General features: G+C 36.6%; 1 protein-coding gene across 2 annotated transcripts in view; it reads right to left on the bottom strand.

Annotated features, from left to right (window-relative positions):
- DHX36 (DEAH (Asp-Glu-Ala-His) box polypeptide 36) overlaps positions 1–17857 on the bottom strand; it is a 47454-nt gene that overhangs the window by 15123 nt on the left and 14474 nt on the right. For both annotated transcript variants that reach the window (XM_010844748.1, XM_010844749.1), the window contains 9 exons: positions 16921–17002; positions 12856–12996; positions 12304–12406; positions 11848–11935; positions 9021–9076; positions 7261–7325; positions 6441–6584; positions 4122–4239; positions 3103–3201 (listed from right to left, as the gene is read on the bottom strand). In XM_010844748.1, coding sequence (XP_010843050.1) covers positions 3103–3201; positions 4122–4239; positions 6441–6584; positions 7261–7325; positions 9021–9076; positions 11848–11935; positions 12304–12406; positions 12856–12996; positions 16921–17002 — 896 coding nt within the window. The remainder of the gene's footprint in view (positions 1–3102; positions 3202–4121; positions 4240–6440; positions 6585–7260; positions 7326–9020; positions 9077–11847; positions 11936–12303; positions 12407–12855; positions 12997–16920; positions 17003–17857) is intronic.

Below are 17857 nucleotides of genomic sequence, written 5' to 3'. Positions count from 1 at the left end.
AAAACAGTATTATCACCATGACTCCAGGGTAGATAAAGACTCATCAAAGGATAAAAAGCAGTAACAATAAAGAAAAAACTGATATATATTTCACTTTAAAATTAGGAATTTGTTCACAAAAAAACAAGTAAAAAGTGATAAGGTAAAAATACAAACATATGCAATATACAACTGACAAAAGGCTCAGATCAATAGTATACAAAAAGTATATATAATGACCTCCTATGACACAACACAAAAACTGGCACCAGAAATTTACAAATGAGACTATCCAAATGGGCTGGAAGCATGAAAAGCTGCATACAAATTCAATGGCACTCACTGTAATGCAAATTAAAACTATTAAACTACAACATACCTATCAACATGTTTACAATAAAAGACTATAGGTTGGTGATGCTATAGAGCAATGAGAATACCAACCTACCACTGGCCCTGGTAGGAATGTAAGTAGTCTGACAACTTTGGAAAATGGTTGGGCATTACCTACTGAATTCACTCCTACACGTATACCTATGAGAAACACTTAAACATGTACACTGAGAAACAATAAATACTGAAGAATATTCATACCAGTGTATCTAATTCCTTCAAATTGGAAATAAGTAAAATGCCTTTGGGGCTTCCCAAGTCAAAGTGTGAGTGTTCGTCACTCAGTTGTGTTGGACTCTTTTGCAACCCCATGGGCTCCATCAGGCTCTTCTACGGAATTCTCCAGTAAAGAATACTGGAGTGGGTAGCCATTCCCTTCTCCAAAAGATCTTCCCGACCCAGGGATCAGATCTGGGTCTCCTGCATTGAAGGCAGATTCTTTACCGTCTGAGCCACCAGAAGCCCCAGGTGGCTAAGTGGTGAAGAATCCACCTGCCTATTCAGGAGATGCAGGTTCAGTCCCCTGGAGAAGGGAAATGGCAAGCCACTCCAGTACTCCCTCCTGGGAAAAGCCAGGGACAGAGGAGCCCGGTGGGCTGCAGTTCATGGGGTCACAAAACTGGCGGACACAACTTATTGATTAAACAACAACCAAAAATACCTTTCAGTAGCCATATAAAGAAATGAAAATGAATGAACTATACACAGCTAAAAGCAGTAATGCACATGAATTTCACAATGTTCACTGAAAAAATTCAGAACCCTATTCTTCCAAAACTCCCAACATCCCATGTGGATTTCTGTAAAGTTTATAAAGGATCAAATTAAATTGAGCTCTTTATAGAGATGTATTCTGGTTGGTAAAATCATCAAGAAAAGCAAGAGACTACCATCAGTCATGATAGATGTTATTTTTGAGACTCAGGGAGTGATGGGAGAGGGTAGGCAGTGGCCTTTTAGTATCCCAGAGATGTTCTTAACTTCTTGACATGATTAAAAATAACAGTGCTCACTTTGTAATAAATCATTAAGCTGAATGCTTTGTTTTGCTCTTTTATCCTGGATGGGCATTCTGCATTGCATTATAAAAAAGTTTTTTCATAATGCAGGCTTCGGACCCTACTGTTGGCAAGGATGTCCCAGGACTTTTCACAATTTTGTTGCTTGTAAATGGCTCAGTCAAGACTGGTTCTTAAATTCAGTCAGGAGAAAGGAAGTTATCCCACTCTGGCTTCAGACTCCAGCTGTCCTCTGGTCATCTGTCTCTACCACAAATAAGTTGATTCTCTGATCACCACCTAGCTCTCTCTTGCTATGTTCTATTAGAGAAAAATCCAGAGGGGAAGACTTTAATTTTAAAGTCAATAAAACCATACTGTTCCCTAATATCAGCAACCTCACTAAATCTAACCCCAATTCAAACAAAAATGGTCAGATCAGTTATAATACTTTTCATTTAAACAACTCACATTACAAGCTTATTTCAATGTTTTCATATGGACTAAATTCTCAAAACTATCTACATAGATGGCTCAAAAAAAATATTTTTAAATATGTAAAATACACCCATCAGCATCCTCTAACCCATCACTGATCAACAGAACTTGCAGCACTGATGGAGTGTCATTTCTGCACCGTTCATGCAGTAACCACTAGCCGCATGTGTCTAATTCAATTTCTAAAATGTGTGAGTATGACCATGATACTGAATTTGTAATTTAATTCAAAACTTAAATAGTCACCTGTGGCTAGTGGATACTGAGTTGGACAGCACAGTTCTGTTCTTTCTCTCTACTTTGGGCACGAACTTGCAGCCAGTCGTGTGTGGCTTCTCAAAGTGGTATTGTATAGGGATGGCTACCAACTAAGTGGGCACCTAAGACAATGAAGGCAATGGTACCCCATTCCAGTACTCTTGCCTGGAAAAACCCATGGATGGAGGAGCCTGGTAGGCTGCAGTCCATGGGGTCGTGAAGAGTCGGACACGACGGAGCGACTTCACTTTCCCTTTTCACTTTCATGCATTGGAGAAGGAAATGGCAACCCACTCCAGTGTTCTTGCCTGGAGAATCCCAGGGATGGGGGAGCCTGGTGGGCTGCCGTCTACGGGGTCACACAGAGTCGGACACAACTGAAGTGACTTAGCAGCAGCAAGACAATGAAACCTGTTCCTCAAAACACTGACTTCATAAAATAAACTAAGGGAAAAAGCTGTTAAGAAAATGATAGGTAGTGGGATATAGTCTGGGGAAAAGTCACGTGCTAGTATTCCTTCAAAAATAGAAAAGCTGCCTTTATAAGATGTCCATACTGTCATTAAGTTGCTTAGATTTGACAAAGCTATAAAAACACTATGAAAATCAGAAAGAATACAGCAACCAAATTCCTTTCAAGAATACAAGTGAAGAGGATCAAAACAAGAAACTGAAAGATTCCAAAGTTTTAAAAGATTGAAATGGAAAGATTTCAAAATTATATGTAATTTTAAGTCATGCCTACAATGAAAAAACTTGTGTGGAAAGAGCCCAGTATGACAAGTAAATCACAACAGTATCATTTTATAACTTATTTCATACTTAAAGCTGAACAGCCAAATAGGGAATCAATTTGGTCCTACACATTCATTGGCCTACTTTGCAATAATTAAGAGTAAATTTTATAATTAGCTTGCTTTACTTAAGCACTCTAAATCTAAGTTAGAATTTATTAAAAAACAAAAAACAAATTTACCAGTTCCATCAGGTGTTTTATGGAGAGTAACACTGCTTCATTCGATGGTGGATCCATTAGCCTACTAAGAAAGTGAGCAATTCCACCTAGTCTTAAAATCTGGGGAGAGACAAATATAATTAAACATGTCATATATGGATATAGAGTTTAGTCTTCCCCATGTCACTCACTCAAATAAAGCAAACCTATACACGATTTTCCAGTTAGTTATTTCACCAGAATAAGTGAAAATTATGTTTGTGATTCTAAATGTTTAAAGGCCAACATATTACTTTCAACACCCACTAACTCAATTAATGAGAAAAGTAGCAGGTTAAAATCTCAACAAGTTGATTACCGATTATCTTCAAAATAAGGTGGCTAATTTTATCAAATATATGATGCTAAAAATGAGGGAATCTTAAGATGTAGTGACAGTAGCTAAGATTTACTGAACACTTCCCATGTGCCAGGCACTGTTCTAAGAATTTTATGAAGTTAATTTAAATAACTTGCCCAATATAAAAGAACTAGCTTGCCACAAGACTTGGGATTCAATCCCAGATAGTCTGGCTCTGGAGCAGTATGTAATTAAAAGCTGTTTAATATACACGTGACAGAAGCTTAAAAACAGTTTACAGTTTATCGATTTTGAACTGCATAAGTTCATGTCTATGCAGATTTTTTTTCCAAAAAATATAGTACTTGTATTTTCATTTTACAGACCTTTAAATTAACTAAGTGCAGGGCAAAGTTTGTGTTCAATCAGCAAACACAACATGTAGAATCAACAGGACTAGGGTCTGACTCTGGATTCTAACCAAGCTGTTTTAATGACCCACCCTTGGGTGAGTCATTTTCTGAGGCAGAGAAGGGATACCTTGCAAGTCTAACCCTCAGGCTGCTCAGGGGTCAAACTGTACTAACACAAAAACAAATGGTGGTCTAAATTCTTTCTGGCAGATTAACATATTACTTTCCTCTATAAAACATGCTGAAAACTAGAACCTTATTTACTTTAATTCTCCCACTTAATTTACCTTTATCTGTAAACAAAGTTCTTCCAAAGGCGTTCTTAAAATTTCTGGCAGTTGATAGTCATCTAGAAGGCTTGCTCTAAGACTGTTATATAGATGATAGCAATGACCAGGTTGAACTCTTTAAAAAGAAAAAAAACCAACAACAAGGAGGGGGGTGGGCAGGTAAGTATTATCAGTGACTTTTAGAATTCCAGAGAAAAGAAAAGGCAGGGAAAGCAGTCAATATCTATTTCTTACAAGCCACATCATAACTAATTTACTTGTTACTTCATTGTTATTCATATATTCCTTTTCCTCATCTTTTCTGAATAAGCTTAAATCCACTAATCCTAAGTCCTAGTGCTAAAAAAGACAAGGTTCCCTCCTCCTACCAATAAAATTTGGTTACCTGCTTCTCACAGACTCCAGACTGGTTGACACAAAATCAGCAGTATACATAGGTTAATCTCTGGGCCTTGTGAGCACTTTATATAACAAATCCTGTTATTAGGTTAACCTATTATTATTTTAAAAGCTCTTAGGTATGTGCTATCTAGTGAACTCTCAGAGAGATGTTGGAAACAATTTTTTTCCTTATTTGCATCTACTGATCTGAATGATGGGCTTATCTGGTGGCTCAGAGGACCCATTACCTATCTATAGGATCTCCACCAAGGACCACATAATAAACAGTTTGCACTGGCCTTCAAAATAATTATCAATCTTAATTAGCTTTGCTAAAGGAAATTTGTATCATAGAGCCCACAGGGGACTATTTTCCCTTTGAATTAAAATACTATATATATATATAAAAGCTGAATCACTGTGTGGTACAGCAGAAACTAAAGCAACACTGTAAAGCAACTATGCTTCAATTAAAAACATCAACAAAAACACTGCAATTCCACAACTAACTTTCACCAGGTTAGTGGGGATGAAGAATTCTATAAAATGCAATACTTTACATTTAGTGACTGGTCTGCATGGGGAAACCTCAATCTTGCTAGGCTCCCAATCAAATTATCCCCTCTTAATAGAGTAGAAGGTACACTTCTTGGACTAAGCCAGGACTATGACTCAAGAGCACCAACTGCATAATCCAATACACTACCTGAAGACAAGTTATACTGGAATAATCTGCAAACATAATGAGCGACAGCTTTAAATATATAGTATAAACTTATTAAAAGGCTGATAAATGGTCTGTCAAAAGATTTTTTTTTAACTCCTTGAAAATTAAGGGAAATCTTGTTTATTCTACATGTAAGAGGTAAAATAAAAACTCTTCAAACTCCAGACATGATTCTATCACTCGTATGAGTTAGGGTGTAAAATATTCTGAAGTATGCATTAAAACAAGTAATAAGGGCAATTACTTGTGTTATAGGCAAATCTTTTCTCTGATCATTAAAACAGAGGTACTGGACTTCCCTGGTGGTACAGTGAGTAAGAATCTGCCTACCAATGCAGAGGACAGAAGTTCGATCCCTGGGTCGAAGAAGATCCCACATACTGCAGAACAACTAAGCCTGTGCACCACAAGTACTGAGATTGCACTCTAGAGCCCACATGCCACAATTTCTGAATCCCGTGCGCCTAGAGCTTGTGCGCCCCAACAAGAGAAACCATCACCATTAGAAGCACATGCACTTCAGAGAAGAGTAGCTCCTGCTCACCACAAAAAATACCACGGGCAACCAAACAAACAAAAAAAAAGGTATTTTTATTTCTCATGCTATCACGTAAGTGGGAAAAAGGATTTTCCTTGGTAACTCATAGTGAAAAACCAGTACAGCTGTGAAGTATAGTGATTAGGAGCCCAGGCTGTGGAACCAAACCACCTAAATTCAAATTCCTGGCTCTGCTACTTGTAACGCTGTGTGACTTTGGAGAGATGACTTTAGATGACTTTATTTTTCTATACCTTAGTTTCTTTACCCTCAAAAGAGAGATAATAACCTACTTCACAGCACTGTGGGAGGATTAAGCAAGTTAATGTGTATAAGTCTCTAGAGGATGATCTGACATTCAAGTATTATTAATAGCAATCATTATTAGTAATATGTTTAAAAAAGAAACACAATCACAGATAATATAGCTAATAAGAATATTAACTTTAATTAACCAGAATGAGGAATTAGAGGTAGAAAAACCATAAAATAAAAAACCTGACAGATACTTTTCCCAAAACAACTATGATTAAAACGACTCCCCCATCTGCTGGGGAGTAAAAACATGCTGCAGTTAAGTTTTTAAAAAGATGAAAGGGAACTTCCTTAAGTAAATTTGGTACACAAAATTTTTGGTGTTTTTGTAAGGACTTCAAAGGTCTGATCTTACCTTCCAGCTCGACCTTTCCTCTGTTTAGCGTTGGCTTTACTGACCCACTCAGCAGACATTGTACTGATGTTGTTCTGTGTGTCAAAGTGCGTCTCCTTTATTTTTCCTCCATCTATTACATAAACTACATCATCAATGGTAATGCTGTTTGGAAAACAAATACATAAAAATTGTTAAAAACACATCTAAAGCATATTAGCCTATACCAGATCTACAGACAGGGATCTTAAAACACTTTTTATTGAATCAGTAGTTTAGGATTTTCACCACTCTTCCACATTTACAAGTGGGGATCAGACACCGCATCACAGGCAGCATCAGCAGCTTCAGTGGCAGCACAGTGCCCTTTCTACAGATCACGTGCACAATTCTTATCTGCCCTGAGTCAAACTTCACAGCTTGCCTGAGGACTTTTGTAACTAGCTCTGTGAGCCCTCCAGTGCCATGAATTAACACCAGCTTCTGCAGAACAATCTGTTGCAATGATTGTACTGGTATATTAGTATCTCCAATGGAATAATTTTAAGAGTATATATAACTGATTACCAAACAATCTATCAATTCTACTCCCAACCAGAAGTACTGACCTCAGTCCCCATGCTTCTTTAGGGAAGCTTTAAAACAATCACTTAAAAGCCTATTTCTGAAGAGGCTAAAACAAACAAACAAAAAACAACCCATGTTCACTGCAACTAAATTAAAATAGGTTTAAAGAAATTACAAAGTATTTTGTAGAAAAAAGATTAAGGTATGTTAACTGTTAATAGTGCTCAAAACAAATGTAACCATTAGTAGTTGGAAATTAAAAAACAAGTTTTACCTAGTCTCTGCAATGTTGGTAGCAATAACTATTTTCCGAACACCAGGAGGAGTTCTTTTAAACACCTGCAAGAATACATACATCAAAATCCCAAGAGTGAATTTCTGATACATCCATTCTTACAATTAAAGTAATTACTTCAAGTACTGCTCACTTTTAGCAATTCTGTGTTTATTCACTGACATATGCATCTAATATTTATAGATACAGTCATATCTTATACATCATCTTTAATATCACAAAATTCCCTTATGGTAAACCAAATCTCCCTTAGATATCAAAACCCTATCACAAATAAAGATTTCAAATGAAAGGTTATAATTTAAAGATTATTTTAATTTATATTTAAGTGGTATACAAAATTATTAATATTTAAATATGGTAACTTAAAAAAATTTTTTTTTAAATGCTGCAGAATGCAAACGTTTATTGTGCTGTCAAATTTTTTAAGGGAAAGGGACAGAAGTGTAAAGAATTATGAATTACTTAAAAACTATACAGATAAAAACAGGGCTTCCCAGGTGGCTCAGTGGTAAAGAATCTACCTGCCAATGGGGGATACACAAGAGATGCAGGGTTTGATCCCTGGGTCGGGAAGATTCTCCTGGAGTAGAAAATGACAACCTACTCCAGTGTTCTTGTCTGGAAAATTCCATGGACAGAGGAACCTGGTGGACTACAGTCCACGGGGTTGCAAAGAGTCAGTCACAACTGATTAACTGAGCATGTACAGACATACAGATGACACCAACCAATAAGGCACATGCCCAATCATCAGAATGCATGCCAGCTAGCTGTACCACTGTATACCAGCTACTTAGACTGAAATGGACTTAAAAAGATCCCCTTCACATAATAAATCCTACGTCATGATGGTAGACACCACTTGGCTGAAAAGCAAAAAAAAAAAAAAAAAATCATAAACTCGTCTCATTTATAAAAATGGTAATAAGAGAAAATGTTGTTTGCCAGTCTAGTCACATATCCTCTAGCAAAGGAATCAATATTTTATGGTCATGGCATGAGCGATGGAAGTACTTCCACACCACATACTCTTTTATTCAATCTTTGGGATCAAGAGCTCTGTCTTTCCTCTTCTCTTCCCTCAGACATGCACACTGTACCTAATCTAGCTAGCTGAGCCTTACTCAGAACTATCATACCAGTAGAGATAGTAAAAAGCCCTCAATTAAAAATATGTATATTATTTCTTACAAAGTGGAAAAAATGGATCCATTTCATTCTACCAGGGCCTGCAAACACAGTAGAAAATTACCTTTCCTTTGGGAATGCACTGTTCATTCTAACTAGAGATCTCTGAATCTGACAAAGTCAAAACATCCAAAACCATAATTACTAATACATCACTGAAATCTCATGCCTATAAATGTACTAATTCTGTTAAATCAAAATCTCAGTATCAAACTGTGTATGTCATAGATTATTCATTGCTAGGTTGAATATTTTTATTGGCTTTCACATACCTTTTCATTTTATTCAGGAAACCCAAACAAGCTATTGATAAAAGCAACCTTTAAATGTTTCCCTAATGCCAATGAAACTAATGTGATTCATGGATTACCCTCTCTTATCCAAATTTTTGTGCAGTCATTCCCTGAAGACTCATTTGCAAAGGTTCTCAAAGAAGTATTTTTTGTATGGATTACTATTTTAAAATGTGCTTTCAAAAATAAAACAAAACATACAATAAGCAGTCCTTAAAGCTTGCCTCAGTTTGAAAGATAAATTTAACAACATACCTGTGTCTGGTTAACTGTAGGCATCAGAGAATGTAAAGGTATAATAATAAACTTGTCTGAAAATTAAGAAGAAAATTAAACTTTAAGATAAACAGCTGCAGAAAATTCCATAAAAAATACATGGTAATTCTTAATTTATATTCTCATGTACAATCAGACCAAGTATATACATTTTATATACTTGTTAATATTTTTTCTGCAAATTCTCAATTCTTATACAATGCTGAAAAGTTGGTAGCAACCTTTTCAAATTATATTACAAAAAATACAAAACAAAACATTAACTCCATTCCCACCACTAACTAAAGATCAAAGGATTTTATTTAATATGGGTGAATATGTTTGTAGACTTTGGGTAATCCTACTTTAATCAAAGAAAATTTTAAAGCAAATTACTTATTAAATTTCCATGTCCACTTAAAAATAAAGAAATAGCATTGGTAAAATGTAATACATTCCAAAAGTCGCCCACTTTAAAAAAAAATAATTTTGTTAGGAATATAGGAAGTTTTAGGTTTCAAAATCAAGTTGCTCAAGCCCATTCATGATTATCAGTCAACAGACAGTTTGATGTAGTAAGTAATGGGAAGGAGAGAGTCACAGAAACAAGGGTAAATTTCAGCCAGATATAGCTACCAAAGTGTAACCTAACTTAAATCTCTGGCAAGAATGTCCAGAAGACATTCCGGTATCGTAGTTGTATTTTCCAAGAAAGAGAACTGCTGTTACGCAGGAGATACAGTGCTTTCCACAGCCTTTATGACCCTTCTAAACTGTAAAAAGCTGTCAAATAGTGCTTAACAAAGAATACCTCCAATTACTTATCTCTGTGACACAGTATGAAATACATCCACTCTAACTTAACTTGAATTGAATCAAGCCTTCAGATATAACTTCCAGCTGGCAGGAAAACAGGATTAAGAGATGATCAAATGAAATGATACTATAAAGATTTAGACATCTTCAGAAAGTAGAACCTAGTCTTTTCCACCATGGGGAAAGAAAAGGGAAGATGGGAGTACCATTCTAAAACTAAACGATATATCAGTCTGACTTTTTCTACAGTCTAAGCAAGCTAGTTGTGAAAGATACTTTGGGGGGAAAAATGGGAAAATCTGATTATGGACTGGATTATCAGATGATGATAAAGATTGAAAGTGAAAAGTGAAAGTGAAGTAGTTCAGTGGTGTCCTACTCTTTGCAACCCCATGGACTGTAGCCTACCAGGCTCCTCTGTCCATGGGATTTTCCAGGCAATAGTACTGGAGTGGATTGCCATTTCCTTCTCCAGGGGATCTTCCCGACCCAGGGATCGAACCCAGGTCTCCCGCATTGTAGACAGGCACTTTACCCTCTGAGCCACCAGGGAAGTCAAAACAATGATAAAGATTAGGAATGTTTAATTTTTGAAAGATTTTCTTTAAAAGAAATTAAGCTGGTGGTTATACTTTGGCCACCTGATACGAAGAACTGACTCACTGGAAAAGACACTGATGCTGGGAAAGATTGAAGGCAGGAGAAGGGGATGACAGAGGATGAGATGGTTGGATGACATCACCGACTCGATGGACATGAATTTGAGCAAGCTCCAGGTGTTTGGACAGGGAAGCCTGGCACGCTGCAGTCCATGGGGTTCCAAAGAGTAAGACACGACTCAGCCACTGAACTGAAGCTGGTGGTAGAACTATAAATTAATACTTCCATCCCTGAGTATAATTAAATCAGAAATCAGAAAGACAATGAATTATACCCTTTCCCTACTTCCTCCAAAATGATCTCCACATTTTTCTTGGAAAATACATACACACTCACATTTTTAAAACTAAAAGTAGATCATATAATAGAGTTTATGATGGGGGAAGGAAAGGCCAAAGTTGCCAGAGAAGTATTTCTGTTTTAAAAAATATATATGGTTGTATAGTTGAATCACGACCTATACTTTTTCTATACACAAGTTACCAATGATGAGGAAAACAGAAAGTAGAATTTCATTATAGAGAAGTCATAGTAATCAGACAAAATATTTTTACAGTGAGAGAATAGAAAATTAATTATAGTGAATGATTTGAGGGCATTGCCATGATGGGATTTTAAAAGTATTTTAGCCAATAAAATTAGATCAAAATATTTTTCAGTGTTTTAAAAAAGTAAAATGTATCAAAGCACTTCAACAGAGTAAGGCTAGAAGTATATTCAGAACTGTTTAAAATACTAAATGGAATTTGCTTTGATTTTACTAAAGTTAACCGTGACTCCGGAAAAAGCTATAATTTCACAGGAGAAAAATGTTCCAATGCATTTCTCTAAAACATAAGAGGTTGTATCTTTCAAAACATCCTATTAAACAATCAGATCATCTGAGAAATTTTTTTTTAAACTTCAGATGTTCAGGTCACATTTAACATTTGGCAGGTCACATTCTAATATCTGGCGTGAGGGTGCGATCTGGGTCTGCATTTTTAAAGAAGTGCCATGAGTGACTTGTACAGTTAGAGCTGAGAAATACTGGCCTAAGAGGATAAATTCAAACTTCTTTTCTGACCAACTAATTGCAGAAGTGAGTGAAGAAACAAAAACCTCAAATGCCAAAGACTCGATTTTATTGGGCAAATTTAGGCAGAGAGGGGAAACAGTCTCACCATAAATCTAAATAAGGAACTTCACTATGTATCTACCATCTTCATCTCTGACCCAGAACTTTAGGGGGGGAAAAAAAATCCAACTTTTGAAAAAACTCAACTTGGACTCAAATCAAAGAAAATAACCAGGCTACACATAACTCAAGTACCATTCTTAGAACGACAATAAAAATACATTTCTAAAATACCTGATTTAAACATCACTTGTGACATCAAGAGATCGTGTAAAGTGCTGATGTTGTCCCAGCCTGGTAGAAAGACCAATATTGCACCATCCTATGCAGAAGGGAAATAACTGTTATAAAGGATCACATAACAAAATAAGAGTATAATTCTGTGCACAATTAAGTCTTTGTTAAAATTATATTAGCTCAAGATAACTTTTAGTTACTAATTATAACTAAAGAGTTTGCTTTTTAAAAATAGGATTTATAATCCAGACATTTCGTTTGTTGAGTCTTTTCTTCAAACAGGTCAAACTGCTAAATCATTTTGGTATTTTGAAATTCTTGCTCCTGGTATCAAAAGCTGTTTCCTCCAAAGATTATTTTTTTAAAAGCATTTAAGAAAAAATTTTTTCAAGTCCTTGATATGAAATTGAAATGTTTCACTTTGAAAATAAAAAAAAAAAAAAAAAAACTAACCTCTTCTTCCAAAACAATGTATCGAATAAGGGCAGCAATCAAATTCAGATCAACTTTTTCATCATCCATCATTTCTACAACATCTACAGTGCTTGCAGAATACCTATCAAGTCAAATATAAAGTCATGAAATACTTGACAGTTTCCTGACATTTAATTAACTTACTTATAAAATTTTAAAATTAACTCAATCTGCAAATGGGAAAACATAATAAATAAAAAGAAATACTGGGATTATGATAGTGTTTACAAGCCAAATCAGTAGAGTATCCAGCTAGAATATGAGACTCGAAATGTTATCCTCAGGGCTTCTCTGGTAGCTCAGCAGTAAAGAATCCGCCTGCCAATGTAGATGACACTCCAGTATTCTTGCCTGGGAAACCCCATGGACAGAGAGGCCTAGCAGGCTACATTTAGTGACTAAATAACAAAAGAGCTGGATACCACTGAGTGACTAAACAACAATGCTACCCTTAAATATGTACAAAGTCAAGACAAACCTGCATCTTGTTTAGCCACTATGTTCTCACTTTCAAACAAAAAACAGACTTACCTTTGTCTCAATTCCCTTAGATAACCTGGCCAGCGTTCTTTATAGATTGCTTCTTTTTCTTCTTTTTCTTGTCTATTCACATGCCCTTGCATGAAACCTTTCTTAAACTGGGATCTGTGTTCTTTTTGTTCTGGAACATATCTAAAATAAAAATACTCTTAAATAGCTTCACTTTGTTTAAAATTGGTTTTCACTAACATCTCTGACTTTTTAGGATTTAAAAAAATTTTAAAGAACATCTTCACTATACTTTCTAGTAAATACTAGTTAAATTTTTTATCTACAAATATGAACACGTAACATTTTAGATTAAAATCATTCTTTATGAAAGTATGTAAAAGCTCTATCAGCAATAAAAATTTAAATGGTTGAGTAAATACCATCTTTAAGTTTGAATTTACTTTTATATCAAAAGTTAACATTAATATAGGTTCAAAATAATAGTTAACAATTGCCTAGAAGACTCAGACTTTGAATATGAGGTTTCTAAACCTGACCACAAATAATTGCCTGTGGAGTTTGTAAAAGAGATTCCTCAATCCTATACCTTGTGATTTGAATACAATAGGTCTGGCTGGGGTCTGCTCATCCAGCAATTTTACTTAGTGCCCCAGGAGATTCAGTGTATTTATAACTGTCTGTAGATCCATAGACTCATGCTTGAGAACTACTTAGTTCTGCTAGGTCTTAAAGACAATGGCAGAACCAGAATCAGCATTCAGATGTCTTACAAGTCAGTCCAGTGCTATGCTTTGACTTCACCATGCTGCAGTGCACGTCACCTACCATAAGTGAGTTGTGAGAGGCATGGGAGTGGAGAGAGACAAAGAAAAATAAACCTATACTTTAACCCCAAAGCCTCTCAGAGTTAACCTAGATGAGAGCATCTAGAAAGAATCGGGGGTGTGAAGCATGGGCTTTGTGAGTCAGACAGAATGGGACTGATGTCCGTGCTCTGCCACTGACTAGCTATGTGACCTTGGAAAAGGTATAAGGCTCTGGCTTTTAGTTTTCTTATTTGAGAGATTAATACTCTTTTAACAGTACTGACATGAGAATGAAAAAGAAGTGATAAAGCATGGTGCCTGACATATAGCGGACACCCCAAAGAATTCATCAATCCCCTTCCCTATTCAGTACCTGTGACCCAGGACTCCCCTAAGTCTTCGATACATATAGAGGCACCACTGTGAGGTAGGGCAACCTGAGACAGAAATTAATCTAGTCAGCAGGATGGACCCACAGCTGGCTCCCTTCCCAGCAATTATAGGATCAGAGGTAACCTTTAGCCCCCCTCCCCAAGTACCCAATCACAACCCTCCATAATATCTCACCTATTTTCTTTCCTACTTCCCTGCAGAGCAGCTCTTCCTCTGGAAAAGGAATAGGTGGGGCCTCTGCTGAAAATTTCTATCCAATGACTACCCTACTTCACGTCCCCTCTTGAGCTGGCTACAGAACAAGTGCACAGATACTATCTGTTGCTTCAAGAGACTCCCCTTAACTACAATTCCGTGTACATGCACTGCCTTCTGGAGACCTTAAGAAGCAATTCATCTTTATGTTATGTTAGATTACTGGTCCCTGAATCTTGTTCTACTGTCAGGTTGTTGCCTGTTATTACCTTAGAAAACAACTGGTTTATGTGCTATGGTAAGAAACGGGGCCACGTGGTTGAAAGTGGAACTGAGGAGGGAGAGCATAAAAATATATGAGCATTGATGATATAACCAGAGCATGGAAGACCAACATACACTATTTCACTTTAACATGTTCCTCCCTGACACACATTTCCCTCCTTGGCCTGCCGACCTCACTGCTTTCCTGACTGGTCCACGCTATCCCTGCCTTACACACACTTCACTTACCCAGAACAGTAACCAAAGAACTGTTAAGTCATTCTGTATCCCGTCCCACCTTCCTCCATGAAAACCCTGAGAGCTTTCTCCTTGAACATACCTTCTAGTTTTTACTTCTTCTACTTAAGGTCCTTATTCTCTCTCCTATGTTAGTGTAAGAGTTTCTCTGAGGGCACTGTGGTCTTCACTCTCACAGATGCTGCCATCTGTTTTCCCCAAAACTCTGGTCATGAGAGTATGACCAGAGTGTACTCCTTAAGAATAATAGCCTGTATGTATCCCTATCTAGGTACAAGCTCCAAAGTTGTGTAATGAGTTGTTCCCTTGTTTTTTCTCAGATCTTAGTGCACAGTGCAAGCCATATTGTTTCAAAAATATGTTATATAGATGTCCATTCAAAATTCAGCTGACTTTTCCCCATGTAAAATATGCAGTAGGATCTTTGTTCTCACCTTCCCACTATCACTTTCTGGTTTTCTCCTTTAACAAGTAAGCTGTGGAATCTTGAAAAATCTCAGCACAAATGTTTCTACATCTGTCCATTTAGTTTTCAGATGTTTACTATAGGCCAGGCACTGTGCTATGTACTAGTTACAAAGATGCATAGGACAAAATCTTCCACTTTGAAAATTTGAAATCTAGTGCAAGAGACATATATAACAAGACATATCACATGGCAATAAGGTAAGCGGTACAAGAGATATGATAAAAGTGCTCTGGCAGTCTTGCTGAGAAGGTAACTCACTGTGAGAGGTTATCAGAGAAGGCTGAATGGGCAGGGATTTGTTCTTACATAATAGTTTACATATGAAAAGTGGCGAAGATGGCAAATAAAGGAGGAAACAGCATGTAACAAAGCATAAAACTATGAAAGAAAGGGCACAAGCTGGCATAGAAGAGACAGTGCATAAGAGAAGTGGCATAATGCATTCCACTAGACAGACAGGGCCAGACTGTGAAGAGCCTTGGGGTGACAGGCTAAGAAGCTGGAACCTGATCCTGTGGGTCTGTGCCTTCAGCCCTCTCTCATCAAGTGATACTAAGGTAATTTTGATGGCTCCTCAAGAAGCCTGCTAGCAGCTAAAGGCCAGCGTGAATGGGATCATAACTTGGGCATACCAGCTGAGCTGCTCTGCTCTAGGCCATGACAAAGCAACAAAGGTTCTTCAACTAGTTTTCAAAGAGAAATCTCAAGGGGCATACCCTAGGGAAGAAAGCTTACATGACCAGAGTTTTGGGGAAAACAGATGGCAGCATCTGTGACAGTGAAAACCACAGTGCCCAGGAGAAACTCTTATACTAACATAGGAGAGATAATAAGGACCTTAAGTAGAAAAAATAAAAACGAGAAGGTATGTTCAAGGAGAAAGCTCTCAGGGTTTCATGGGGGAAAGTGGGACGGGATACAGAATGACTTACAGTACTTTGGTTACTAAGCGTGTAAAGCAGTTAACGTATCCTGGAACATAACTGCTTGAAACACCCAGCTACTTTGATTTAGAGTTTAAACAACCGGGTGGAAGACAACGGGAGCAACCATTATAAAGCATACTAAGCAACATAGATTTTTTTTTTGGTGGAAGCACAGTGGGAATCAAATATAAGATAACAGTTTTTGTTTGAAAAATGTGAGGTTCAAGAAATCTGTGATACTGGAATGCTGCTGAGTATAGATTTAGTTAAGTTTAGAATTCAGGAAGAATTCAGTTTTGAAACCATAGTTCTGAAAGCTGTAGGAAAATAGTTCTGAAAACCTGGAACTATGGTCATGGAAATAGGATTGCACAGTGAAATCATAAAACGGTGAGAAACATCTAAGGTGAGAACTCTAGGGGAATATCATATTTAAAGGGTGGGAAATGGAGGCCAGCAAAGGAATACCAGGGAGGAGAATCAGAACAGAAGTTCAACACTAAAGACAGAGATTCACAAACTTTTCTGCCCAGGAGTCTTTAGACAATACTGATATGTGGCTAAAGCCCAGGCTCTGTAATATAATATGGTACGAGCGTCAATGTGGATTTTCAAAGACTCCAAGTGATCTCAATGTGCAACTAAGTTTGGGAATCCCTGATTTAAGGAAAAACAATGTTTTAGAAAGAAATAGTTAAGGGTGAGTTTCTTAGACTAAAGTTTGACAACAGTGATACTAATATACTAAAGTATATTAGTACTTTTAATCTTTTACTTACTAATATTTACTTACCTTATTTTTTCAATTATATCTTCCAAAAGATACTCCACAACCGGAAAAGTAAAGCCAGGTATATGTATCATTGGACAGTTACCTATTATGGTAGATAAAACATAAATCTGTATTCAAATGTAAAAAAAAAAAAATTAACTGTAAATAGGACAATGACTACATTAGTTTTAACTTCAGAAAAGGGTCCTGAAACTTTTACAGCTATACCTTATTTTTCCATATCTCATTTAATAAAAACAGCATTTAGTCTTCATTCAGTAGCAATTTACTGTTATCAAACTGTATACAAACCTCACAGTTATACAAAGTAACCCAGAATACAAAAAAAATAGCGTATTTTAAGTTGGATTCAAGACCTATTAAGTCTATTTCTCTTCATCATTAGCCAAGATGGTGCCATGACAACCTAAGCTTTAGTGAAACCTACCTTTAGTGAAATGACCTCTGTAGCATCCAGAATTAGGGAAAGGAGTAGTAACAGCAAGAACTAACCAAGTATTAAACTACTGCTTACTATTTTAGAATCACTAGTTAAAAAAGAAGTCTCTCAGTACTGTTACTTAAATGTTATTTAGGTTCTGTACCAAACAAAATAAACCATATTCTCTGTAAACAAAGGCCAAAGTTACAGCACAGATGGAAGTAACTGAAGTGGCACCACAACTTTGAGTACACTTATGTATCTGACCTGTGTAAGTTTACTCAGTGTTAGTTCTGGATTTCTCATCAAAAGGACTGAGACAGACAAAAACAAAGTAAGGCTCTGAGGGTCAACTGGGCTGATTACAAACACGTTAAATATAGTGCTATTCCATTTTAATGTTCTCCCATTTCTCCTCCTTCCCCAATTTGAGCAGTAGAGACAGTGAGGCATATTTTAAAAGAATGTACTCTGCAGCTACTCAAATTTAGGTTCTCTGTTATTTCTTGGCTACTC

The sequence above is a fragment of the Bison bison genome, unplaced genomic scaffold (assembly GCF_000754665.1).
Source record: "Bison bison bison isolate TAMUID 2011002044 unplaced genomic scaffold, Bison_UMD1.0 scf7180017864207, whole genome shotgun sequence".
NCBI classification, from domain to species: Eukaryota; Metazoa; Chordata; class Mammalia; order Artiodactyla; family Bovidae; genus Bison; species Bison bison.
The sequence above is the reverse complement of the archived record's forward strand: the minus strand, read 5'-3'. Positions and strand labels throughout refer to the sequence as shown.